The following is a 12840-nucleotide window of genomic DNA, read 5'->3' as shown; positions in this document are numbered from 1 at the left end:
GGAGATTGTGGATTTGATTCCTGGCAGCAGCAGCTACACTTAGATGGGGCCTAAATGAAAAAACGCTCATGCGGTTTGATTAGGTTCACATCGAAGAACCTCAGCTGGTCGAAATATAGGCAAGCTACAACTAAATATTGCACCACGTCAAAAGCCCAATTTAAGATAATCTGCATTTACAAAAACTTCCCTGCAAAATTTGGCGTCTGAAATACAAATTTAAGCGTCATGAAAAGTTGGAAAAAATATCAATTTTTAGTACTGAATCTGAAATGAAAAAAAAAAAAGCTATTACAGCTCGCCGGTAGTCACTCATGATTTTAATATGTGGCTCCTCGGCATCACCTCTGAGATGGCAACAGCTCATCCGGGCAATCTTTTAAGGCCTCACTGCTACATAGCACATAGCGCAGATTCTGCCATCGTGGGGTGCTGCTTCTCGCCATTGAGACGTGCATGCTCTGATTGGTCTCTGTAGTAGTTCTGGTGTGGTACATGAGCCAGCCCGAGCACCGGGCGCCTGCAGTGTGCTGAAAAATCTGATGCGGTGTGCTTGGACTTGCGTCATAGTGACACCACCAGCATGCCTACAAAAAAAAATTTAGGGTTACCTTTGAAGAGTGGCAGTTTGGGCTAATTGGTATTTTATAGTCTAATAAGTTTTAAAGCACAAACAAAGACGGGACGACAAGAACACAGATAAGCGCTTGTCTGTGTTTCTTGTAGTCACGTCTTCGTTTGCGCTTTAAACTTATTAGATTAAAATTACCAGCTCTGCAGCTTTGCAAAGATTGATTCAGTGGTATACAGAGGAATCTCGATGATACGAATCTCACGGGGTCACGGAAAAAATTCGTATTAGCCGAAATTCGTATCATCGAAACACACTTAAAATTAGCTAAATTAAAGAGTCGAGAGGTGAACTCACTCAGGCACACATACGTAAAAAGCATTTACAGTATAGACCACTTATAACCGTTTATAGTGCAGAACTGGCTACAACGCGGCCTTTTCCGACTCCCGTTTACCCTCCCATAGAACTCCATGTATACGCATACCGCTTACAGTGCAGCCGCGTGAGATGAAATTGCGGCTTCCGCAGGAAAATCTCGCCGACAAGGGCTGTAGCGATCACGAGGTGCGCCCACCGATGGGAGAGGAGATCATCGAGGGCGATGCGGAGGAGGAGCATGAGACGTGCAGCACGAGTCCAAGGGCGATAAAGTCGTCACCGCGCGCCGTATGTGCGAGTGAAAGTGCGCGGGGGACGCGCGCCTTCACGGACAGCGAACGCACAGCGGAGAGCAAACGCGACTTCCGTTGCACGAAAGGCCGTGGGGGTATGGTATGGGAGGGAGGGAGGGGGGGGGGGGCAACGCTGTGCTGCGGCGCCAAATGCATATCTTGCAACCGAGCGCAAGGGTAACTGGCAACGCAATCTCCCCACGCGAAAGGAGCAAAGCGGGAACGTAGCGCGGGAGGGAGGGAGTGGGGGGAGGGGGGGTGGGGGCGGCTCCTACTCTGTCAACAAATGCGTTCTTGTACTTTGCGCCTGTGCCGGCTATCGGTGTTGTCGGGCGCACCTATCTTGAACGCGATCTCCACACCGCTCTGACCTTTGTATGTGCTGTGCTTTCGCCGCTCAGTTTCCGTTGAAGCGATAGACCGCATGAACCTTCGCTTGCTGCGGCGGCCGCGCACGGCGAAGCGCGGCCGCCGCAGCGAGCGAAGAGCAACAAAAGCGCCACGTGCGGCCGCCGCAGCAAGCGAAGAGCAACAAAAGCGCCACCGCTTCAAGCTTCAAACTCCTTGCGCCCAGTCGCAGCTTCCGCGCTGTCCGGCGCCGCATCCGCGCCTCCGCACCAAAAGAGAAAGGGAAAACGCGCGTGACTGCGCGCTGTTCTCTTTCGCGGCTGTCAGTGGGGTGGCGTTTATTCGTATCAACCGACGCGGGTCGAAAATCGATTCGTAACAACCGTTCTCTAGCACGTTGCAAAGTAATGGGGCTCGGCCGGGACCTCAGAAAAATTTGTATCATCCGGGAATTCGTATTAGCCGTGATCGTATCATCGAGATTCCACTACTACTCATTTGTAACATATTTAGCCAAAGTGAAATTTTGTTGCAATTAGCCTTTAATCCAGAGCCCACCACTATGGCGTCCCTCATAACCCGCTGTGTAGTTAAAAGACCTTAGCCTCACAACCTGAACACTCTGAACGCCACTTGGTCTGTGCTCTCCACTGTGGCTGCCGGTGAGTGTCAACACCTAGACATTTCTTGAAATGTACTTGCAGACTTCAGCTTTCTTGGAGATTTCTGCACCAGCCAACTATTGCATTTGGAAAATTTTGCAACTCTTTTAGAGACTCTCTTGGCAGACCGTGTTTTCGGTGAACACCTGCTAACGTTTTGTGTTGTTCTTCCAAGTTTCTTATTGTGTCAGTCCTCATGAGGGGGGAAGTGTTCTTGTTTGTTTCGTTTGCCAACTGCTGAGGAACAGGTGGAAGTGTGACAGTCTGAAATTGCCCTCTTCACAGTACCCGTTCTCCTTCTGCTAAGCCGCGGGATGCGACAGTCAAAGAGGCATCCTCGACAACTCCCGTGTCGGGAATTATGACGAGGAACCGTCGTGCTCAAACTACATCGCAGACTGGCCTGGGACGGGAGTCCGCATTTCGCTCCAAGACTGCAACTCCGAAACAGCGCACTGTGCCTAATTGTAAGTACTATACTGCAAAACTGTGGTAGACTTGCAATAGAACTGGAAGTTGGGAAAACGATTCATTGTTGAATTCCAGCACCCACAATAGGCTAAGGACTCGGGGGCGTGTCCATGTCCCCCTTATTGTCTTAGAACTATTGATGGTAGAACCCTACGCTATGCCAGGCAAATGACACTGACAGAAACGTCTTGGTGTTGTCTCGGGAAAGTGGCGAGTCATTCGTGTCAGAGCAGGTACAAGTACGGGGAACAACATGACTCCAGAGAATTTTCACCATGAAAGAAATGCTTTAGGCTGGCAACTAGTAGGTTGTGCCTGCTGGGGGGGAGGGGGCGTGACCACAGGTTGGCGTGACCGCAAGGTGTGCATTGGTCACCAGTCATAGTTTGTCGTGCAGCCTCCTATCAGTCGCCGGTGTGAATGCACCTTGAGGTGTTCATTAGTGCTAGTAACATAGTGTATAGTTGGTACAGACTTTGAGCTGACCACTCTTCACTCGATCTTTACATATTCGCAGTTGTAGAGAGGGCCTTTCCATTGGAGTCTGTCATTTGCAGAACTTTCCTTTACCTGGCAAGCTCTATGTGCTAAGAGCCCGACGCAATTCCATATTCTTATGTGGCGCCCAACTGTCGCATGATGTTAATGTTGGAGCCATGTGCCAACGCCTCCCATAGCACTGTGGCTGTAAGCATTGCTGTTTTTGACATGACTTAGTGCAAAGTGCTTGCACCACCTGAAGATGCCAGGCATAATGGAATGGTAGCTGGACATGCTTATGAAAGCAGTTATGCTCAGCTGTCACTTTAAGCTCATGTGCACATAGAAGACTCCATCATACTTTTTCGTATACAATATCTCTTACAGCAATCATTTCTTGTATGAGAGCACATTGCGGTGCAAATGGACAGTGAAACAATGACCCTATTAAGTAACGAAAACATTTCTGCCTAGGACATCGACATCCATGCACCCTAAATAACATGCTATAAATTATAGCCTGTTTCTACGACCCAGTTTCGATTTCAGACCATGGGAGGTGGGTAAGTCGTAATGCTATGGTACACTCACTCCATGATACATTGGCGTGTGCTAACTACAAAGATGCTACACGCTGTCTTCGAGGAGCCAGTGTTGACCAGTTCATGTTATACCTGTGCTAACTGTGTCTGTAATGTGGCCTGCTCACTGGCTGGGCCTTTTTTGTGTGATACCTGTTGCGTCTTGTCGTGGGCCCAGCATCCTCAGCACAGGCATCTGTCGTGGACAAAGAGAACGTCAGTGAGGCCTCCAGGGATGACGCAGCTGCAAAGCGTAAGGCGCAAGAGTCTCCCAAAATCCATCCAAACACGAGGACCCGGAAGCAGTTGGCCGTTGGACTATCTCCTTTTGGCAGGGGTCAGTTGTTTTTTGCCACGCACCTGAGAAAAAGTTGCTGCTGTGGCTGGCGGCTTGCTTGCAGATGAATGCTGCACCTTTCAGCTTGGTATTTGTCGCACGGAACTTGCACTCATGCTCATATCCAGAATTTTTTATATGTGTCAGCTGTTCTGAGCAGTACTGCTTTCCTTTTCGTTCGGTGCTGGTGGTGGTGGTGGTGATGATGATGAGGATGATGGTAACAGATTAGGCATTTTAGAGATAATCAGGTTCTTTAGAAGCCTCTATTTTCTCTCAAGCTAGTACAATTTCTGAGCAAGCCTCCAAAACCGAGCAGTGTTACTGTAAAAAAATGCATTGAGCAGTATGCAGCTAATGGAAAGCCATCAAATAGCTTTTATGCTAGGATCAATTTGAATGTTTTAATTTCCTGTGTAGTAAAATAAAGTTCCCAGAAGTGCCATATGGCTAGTAGGTATGTTTGCATGTTTCGATGACATGACAGTAAGCTTCAGAAGCATACTTACGCATAGCAGCTTTAGTCGGACATTTGGGACTTCTGTACACTGAGAAGAAGGCACCTCCTTGGAGTTTTCTCAAAGACAATGCTGCATATTGTGGTTGACATGCAACGCTGAAATGAAGAATTCTAATTCAAACCGGATGGTGTTATGTATAGTTAATTAGCTGTTATATTGGGTATGCGTTGGCAGTCCAACCTTGTGAGCTATTGGGTGGCATCGATGACGCACAGCAAGGTGCCCTGTTTGATAGGTGCCAGTGTGACAAATTCTGTGAGACGTCAGATCAACGTTGCAATGACAAGGTTGCATAGATTACAATTGATGGCTAATGTAAAAGCCTTGCGACACTTCGTGTGCGTCGGGAAGTATGTATCTGAGTGCAAGTGCTGCATGTTGGAACTCTGGGGACGCATCTTGCTGCCTGCATGCTCCTTGACACTTTCTGCACTGGCCATGTGGTTATGGCATTCGGCGACTGAGCACTAGATTGCAGCTTTTGATTCCTGGCTCTGCTGGCCACATTATGATGGAAAGTACTATACTCATGTATTGTGGTTTGCCCGGAGGTTTAACAACTTCAGGGGATCGAAAATTAATCCAGAGTCTATCAACTATTGCATCTCTTGCAGTCCCAGTTTTGCACTGGGACATAATACAGTAAAGGAGTAGCTGACATCACATTTCAGACTTATCTTTTTGCGTTAAGTCAGTCTGTCAATCAAAAAAGTGTACTTTCGCAATGAAATGGAAGATTCAAGCCCTCTAAACCTTAGAAAAGATACTGGCAAGTGTCCGGGTGCACCCCAATTAACTTGCTATAAAGCCTGTTTCTATGAGCCAGTTTTGGTTTCAGTACCTGGGAAGTAGATAAGTCATAAAGCCATGGTACACTTGCTTCCTCTATTCGTATGATTACTATGGCCCCACATGTGAGCACAGCCAGAAGAAATGTGTACCTCACTGATTTCTTTTCTTTGTGAGCAACTTGCCTTATTGCTTCAGGACGTAGTATAACGTCGATGATGCCAGGTCCAGCATTTTGAGACCAACTTTAGCATAACGTAAGTCTTTCCCAACATTCATACTGGATAAGAGTCATGTGGTAGAGTTTTGACAACTTTGAGCACACCTGTCAGTACTCCTTTGAACACCATCGACCGATCAATGCATGCAGCTTGCTATTGCACCCAAATGCACCATCACAGCTTACTCTGGCTGTTTGCTTCGTCAAGCCTTGCTGCATATTTATGGCCACATCGATATATGTCCTAGGTTTATTGTTGGTGTCGGTGTTGTCGTGTCATCCTGCATTTGTGGAGCATGCGAGCACGGGCTGCCATTGGGTCTCCCGCAGTGGCACTAGCTCAAGCCCGAGTTCGTTTCTCCGCCGCTCCTTCTTGGCCCTTTTTCTTTATTGCGTTGCCTTGGCATAGCCTGTTGCATGAAATATAATGTGCTCTGGTGTGTCTAACTGAGAAGTGTTTTCTTACAGCTAATTGGGGAAGAAAGAAGAAAAGGTTTGGGTATTTTCTGTGCTTCAGATCATGCAGCCTTTGAAACAAAGCCGCTGTACTCTGTTTTATTAGTGGCAGGCAATGCTGTTGAAATGGGGTGACTTTTTTTCTGGGGAGTGCATTCATGGTCAAAATAAAATGGAACAAATAATAGAAGGTAAAAAAAAACACAATAGATGACTCTGCATTGCACTGACTCCATAAAAAGCCATAACACATTAGAGTTATGGCATAAAGGGCCTGTAGATCTCAGATATAGACCACCTCACTAAGAAATGCATAGATCCACGCATTTTTATGGAATTTATGACCCGCTGTGGTGGCTTAGTGGCTTCAACATTGCTCTGCTAAGCCCAAGGACGCGGGCCCGGCAACGGTGGCGGTATCTCAATGGGTGGGAAATGCAAAAATGCCCGTGTACCATGTATTGGGTGCACGTAGAAGCCCAGGTGGTCAAAATTAGTCTGGAGTCTCCCACTATGGCGTGTCTCATAATCATATCCTGGTTTTGGCACGTAAAACACTAAATTTAACTAATTTAATTGTTATGCCTGTACAGGTTCTACAGTGCTATGCCTGCCTTGGCAACTGAAAAGAGCTAGTATTTCACATGTTGGGGAGCAAAATAGAAAAATAGTATAGCCATAATAGATCAAGTTATTGAGTAATGTGGGCTGCAGATTTATACAACTTGATACCGCAAAGGGTGCTAAACGTTTTTTATCGCACAGCATTGTCTGCTAAGTATGAAATGGAGCATGAATGTTCTGAAGCCCTAGCTTTCTGTTGTGCAATATCCTGAGGCTAGAGTGCTCTTTTGGGTTGAAGATGGAAGTTTGCTCTTCTAAAAAAAGCTGAGTAGGCTTGCCTGAGTCAGCAGCAGCATTGCACTTAGCTTTCTTTTGGTTCTCTTTGACAAGAGCCTTCACATTGTTAGAAAGAAGTCCTTGTAAACCACACAAGCTAGTACTAAAGTTGGGTAAATTCGGTCTCTCGGAGGGCAAAGGGGACAGAATGTGCCTTAGAAGTTTTGGCTGAAGCCATGTATTGAAGACAGAGTGAGTTGATCCCGAACACTCAGCGTAAAATGTGAATGGGCTCTAAAGTGACCCGTGAAAAATGAATTAAGCTGATTTGGGCAGCGTGAATGGATCAGGATTATATTGGGAACTGACAGCGCATGAGCCATTCTGCTGACTCCTTCGTTCATGTCCCAAGATAGCTACGAATCCATACCAATTACTTTATCTGTCCTCCTTGAAAATGAATTTACCGCAGCAGAGGAAAAAAAATTCTGCTCCAAATCAGCCATTAGAATTAACCATTAGATATCATTTCTAAGAGTGCTCTACGTACTCGATTGCTCCAACGTGCACATTTTTTCCACCAAAAAATTCGCTGATATGTGACATTCACATTAGAACAGAGTATGAAACCAAAGCTGCAACAGGTGGTGCCCAAATCCCACGCACCTTTCTTGAATCCAACCTTGGAGGCCTTGGACAGCGCTGATGAGTGATGCCAGTCCATTGTGGCTCGAATGAAATAAGTTTTCCTTTTCTAAGTGAGAGAAAAAAGAAAGGCTATTTATTTTCCATGAAAAATCTGGTGAGGGAACAATCGGCGATATACTGCATTTTGCATTCCTTCAATTGTGAAAATTGAGGTGCACGTTGCATTCGAGTAGGTACAGTTCACGTGGGCAGTGGTAGGCATGCCTGAAACAACCGTAACCGTTTTGCTTTTCTCTCTAGACTCTTCAAACATCCGACCCAGGACAGAATCGGCAGCATCATTTCGTGGGGTGAGTTTGCATCGCCTACTTTCGTATTTCATATCACATTCAAGCCTACTCCAATTTTGTGCAGATGCAGAACTAAAATTAACAGAATTCAGGCCAGCCGCACAGAAAACTTTCACGAAACATAGTGCATTGTGCCACATTCTTTAGCTACTTACCCTACTCGTGCGTTGCTGATGAGTACGAGTGTGCAGCTGTTCAAAACTTAATGAAAAACTTAACTATTCCAACAATTCTTTAACGAATAAGGAATTGAATGGTGTCGTATTTGATTATGTCTCCGAATCAAATAGTTGCTATTCATAAATGCAAATATTTTTCTAATACTTTTTGATTATTTTAGGGCATCAACTGCCCCCAATGAAGCATAAAATTAGGGGAAAATAAAATACAGTAAATTTTCATCTCCCCAGGCATAGTATATAAAATATGAGAACTTGTGTAGTGGAGCAGGCTACATCGCTTAGGTAGCCATACTTTACAGGCTATACAGCAATCATTCACACTTTCTGAAGAGTTCTGTGCATGCGAAGAAACTAGTACTTGTTTGTTCCTAATGCCCCATTTGTGCTTTTAATAACCAACACTTCATAACTACTATGTAATGGCAGAAACTTTCTAACATTAAGAATACTGTACTAGGATGTGAACATCGTATTATGTTCGTAAACCATTTGATATTTGATTTGATTTACTTCTGGGACTGTTTGGTTCATGTTCGACTCGATCTCAAAAATCGCTATTCGCACACCCCTAGGTAAGTGATGAGGAAAATTAGCGCCACAAGAGGACAACGCGCATAGGAAGGGAAGACAAAGACAAGTGCTTGTTCTTGTCTTCCCTTCCTGTGTGTGTTGTCTTTCTGTAGTGTGCAAGGTTGACCGTGCAAGACCAATTATCCCAAGAATTAATTATTCTTTACCTATGCAAATCTATTAGTAAGCACACTATTACAGTTATGTACCTTCCTCAAAATGAATCGTTGGTAAAACACCTACTACAGTAGCTCATATAACTATGGTGTTCTGTGCAAATATGTGCTCTCATTTGGGCCATCACTGAAGCAAATGCAATAAAATATAATATAATGAATTTAAAAAATGTTTAAATTCCTGTAAAATTTGTGACATCTTTTTGATTTGGGTTTTCTGTTTTTCATAAATTACTGAAAATAGTAAACTTCACGAAAAGTTAGGTATCACAGTTCGCAGATTGCATGGTAACACAGATATCAGAATTCTGCAAACTGAATCTTTTAGATCTGAAGCAGAGGAATGATTTTTGCAACTGACTTTTGTAAATTCTACAATAGCAAAGTAACAGTTTCAGGTGAACTAAATATGAATATGCTGGATCTGTAATATTCGCTGTTGCACGTAATACATAGTTGCAGAATTGTGCTATTGATTCCCTGTGAATTGGGTGCCCTTTGTTTGCTTTCATGACTTCTTGTACCACCCTGCTATGTTTTCTCACTGAGACTGCATTATCTATAAAAGAAAGTAATGTAAATAAATCCTAGATTGGCATCGAGCTTGAATTGTGAATTTCGGGCTTCAACCTTTGTCAAGATTACTGATTTTTTGGCAGTTTTTTTTTTAACTATTTGAAGAAATGAATAAATTTTCTGCTCACAAGTAGAACTTGACTCATTTCATCACAAGAGGTTTCATAAAAATCGGTTCAGCAGTTCTTCAGTAAAAGCATTTCTGCTTTCCACACATACCTAAACAGAGAAAAAGTGTTCACAATGAGTTAATGCTCCCTGTTAGCTATTATTAAAAAAAGCTTTTTATGAAAAAAAAGAAAAAGAAATGTACAAATTCAGATAGAGCTAAGTGTGCGACTTCATGCATGATTGGGTCTGCAATTAAGTATTCTGTTCTTGCCAAGCTGACATTGGGATGAATACTCCATCTGCAGTACTACTTAATTCTTAGCGCTATTGTCTTGTCAAATTATATCGCTATTTTTCGTGGGGCATTTGCACAAGGCCCCTTTCACATGGCGCATGCTGGCCTTGTATCACAAACGAACTTGGCAATGTCTCTTGTGTAAATTTCAGCCTGGTGTAAACGAAATGCACATGATTGATTTGGCATGGCACACTGTCCCCTTATTTTTTTAATTTCTTTTTTGACATTTGCCTGCATGACCTTTTACTGCTTCACCTAGCATTTCCCTGTTCACTCCGAGTGCAAAACAAAGATGTCTGTCTGAATGAATTCATTCATGTGTCATTGTTTTCCACCGCAACGGCAGTGTATGACCTCTCATCAAATAGGCTGATTGGCAGTCAGAGCCTCCTTGTTGTTCCCTGTTTGTCTGTGATGCCAGTAACAATTGTTTCCAGTTGTTTTAATTAATTGTCTCTCCACCGGTTTTCAATCTGGGTCCTTCCAAACCAACAGCGTTCACAGAGAGTTCAGCAGCTGAAGCAGCAGGCGGCGGTTGAAAAGACTGCGCCAGCCCGAACTGCCTCTCCTCCTGCTGCTGCGAAAGCAGCAGCTCCAGTACCAAAGACTTCTGCTGCAGCAGCTCCATTGCCAAAGACTTCTGCACCACCTCGCGGTGCTGCGACGAAGCCTGCAGCCGGCGTCATGACACGGTCACAGCGAGCTAGCGCTGGCGCTTCAAAGTCCGCATCAAAACCAGAGAGCAAAGGAGAGGAACAGGCCGACTGCAAAATGCAGTAGTCCTACCTTTGTCTTTTCGTAACATAATTTCCATCCCTCTTCTGTGTGCTTATCAGCCTATCATAAGCCTGTGTCTATCCGGTTAGTTTGGTGAGCGTTGCCATTACTTTCCTTTCGCTGCTCATTCTGTGCACTTTAGTTATTCTCCGTCCTCGGGCAGCGCTTTTTGCAGTCAGCACAGCACTACAAGCAGTCCTAAACAGATAAGCAATGAAAAAGCTGATGAAATTGGCACTATGTTATCACAGCTCCTTTGTGTTGATTCAGCAATTACTAGGAATCAAGACTTTGTTACTCGGCATTGGGACTTCCTCACTTATCGCTCTTATTCTGTAAAGTATTAGCATCAGGATGCAAACAGACAGACAAAGTGTTTGATGTAATGATGCATACGGTCGCCCGCATTGTTAACGTCTTCTCAAGTGCCGCTGTTTGTCTTCAGTCAACGCTTTCTGAAGAAGTGTGTGGCTGAATGAAGTGTGGTTGCAAACTCGAGGAGAGTAGGGATGTGCTTACTGTGCAGGTTATTTTTTATGGACTTGCGCTGCTGCTGCCATCATGAAGAAGCTGGGTCATTGTGTATCATCACTTATGTGTACAGAGAATTGTATTGGACATTTGGGAGACTGTAATACAGGCACCTGTATGTATATATGGCATGTGCATATCTTCGGCTTTATTTTCTTTAAGTTTATATTTTTGTGTATTTCATCAAAAAGATCGCCAGTTTTAGCATCATTTGATCACACAAATATCTACCGACATGCACTACTCGCATTCTAAGTTAAATAACCTTATGCATTTGTACGTATTTTTATCTGTTCTGCTGTTTGTAGACTTTCTCGCTTCATTAAGAATTGCGTGCATTCGCAATCATGATGTACTCCATAATTTCATTGATATTTAAAGTTTTTCAGGTTTGAAGTTTCTGCAGAAACTCGGACCAGTCTTTTCTTATGTGCCAAGATAGCGTGCACCACGATCTTGTACAGTGAACTTGCTGGTGCTGATTCAGTGTTCATATCCATTTCCATATTTATTCATTGGTCATTCCTTTTCTTATTGCATTTGTTTAGGCCTGTTTATTTTGCAAATAAAACGGCTGTATTTCCTGTAAAATGCTGCCTGTCACATTGTATTGTAACTGCTAACACAGTTACTTCCTTAGGGTGTAGCTTTAAAGATCCTCTGCTGGGCCTTTAGGCTTTCATGTACAACAGCAGTCTGTAAGCAGCTTTTGATTCACAAGAAATTCACTCACATCAAATTTTGCTAAATGCAAGTACTGATAGAGACTAGATTCCCTATGGGACCAATTATTTTTTGACAAAATGCAAACATTCACATAAACTGAGAAACATACATGTTCAGACATGATGTATACAAGAAACATGCAGCTATTCCCACTAATAATTTCTTTAGCTTTGTACATCCACTTTCCAAGAAACTATTAGAAAAAGAGAGGGGCGTTTTTTTTCTTTTTAGGCATTTCTTATGAATACAGCAGAATCTCGTTGATACAATTGTGTTTTTCAGGATAAATCGTTTTTTCTTATATACCATTTCTTTTTATATAGGATTATGTTTGGATAATGCAACTTTAGGATGATACGTTTTCTTTTCCGGTTGCCGTGAAGATCGTATCAACGAAATTCTACTGTATTCAGCGTTTCTGTGGCTGTGCTTACGTCCTGCTGTGCAATCTGCTAGTGGTCAAACAGGGGAACCGTGAACTACTAAACTGTTTTAGGAGTGCTTGTAATGGTCTTTGTGTGCGCGAGAGCACAGTTATTCTGTTTATTGCCTACTGAAAATGCAATCAGTTGAAACACACACATACTGTCGGCACTCTGACTCTGATGCCTGCCGTCAAGCAAGAATACTTCTAGAACGTGGTAGACAGCTAGAGTTCTCGTAACCGCTGTGGTGGCTTTGTGGCTATAGTGTTGCCCTGCTAAGCATGAGGTCATGAGATCGAATCGCATTTGTGGTGGCCACACTTCAATGTGGGTGAAATTCAAAATCGCCCGTGTACTGTGCATTGGGTGCACGTTAAGGAAACCCCAGGTCGTTGAAATTCAGATCTTGGTTTCGGCATGTAAAAGAACCCCAGAATTTAAATTGCAGAGTTCCTGCGACACCCAGTGGGAGCGCTGGAGTCATGACAATTTCCAGTGGAAAAATGGGTGCTGGTAGAAG

At 43.9% G+C, this 12840-nt stretch overlaps 1 protein-coding gene across 2 annotated transcripts in view; it reads left to right on the top strand.

Moving 5' to 3' along the window:
• Positions 1–11760, top strand: part of LOC119461256 (uncharacterized) — a 61680-nt gene extending 49920 nt beyond the window's left edge. The window contains exons 16-19 of one of the 2 annotated variants that reach the window (XM_049672146.1): positions 2541–2722; positions 3966–4124; positions 7899–7948; positions 10357–11760. In XM_049672146.1, the coding sequence (XP_049528103.1) occupies positions 2541–2722; positions 3966–4124; positions 7899–7948; positions 10357–10641 (676 nt within the window). In that variant the 3' untranslated portion in view covers positions 10642–11760. The remainder of the gene's footprint in view (positions 1–2540; positions 2723–3965; positions 4125–7898; positions 7949–10356) is intronic. The other variant, XM_049672147.1, reaches the window with a different exon arrangement.
• The last annotated feature ends 1080 nt before the right edge of the window (positions 11761–12840 follow it).

This window comes from Dermacentor silvarum, chromosome 8, assembly GCF_013339745.2.
Source record: "Dermacentor silvarum isolate Dsil-2018 chromosome 8, BIME_Dsil_1.4, whole genome shotgun sequence".
Lineage (NCBI taxonomy): Eukaryota > Metazoa > Arthropoda > Arachnida > Ixodida > Ixodidae > Dermacentor > Dermacentor silvarum.
The sequence above is the reverse complement of the archived record's forward strand: the minus strand, read 5'-3'. Positions and strand labels throughout refer to the sequence as shown.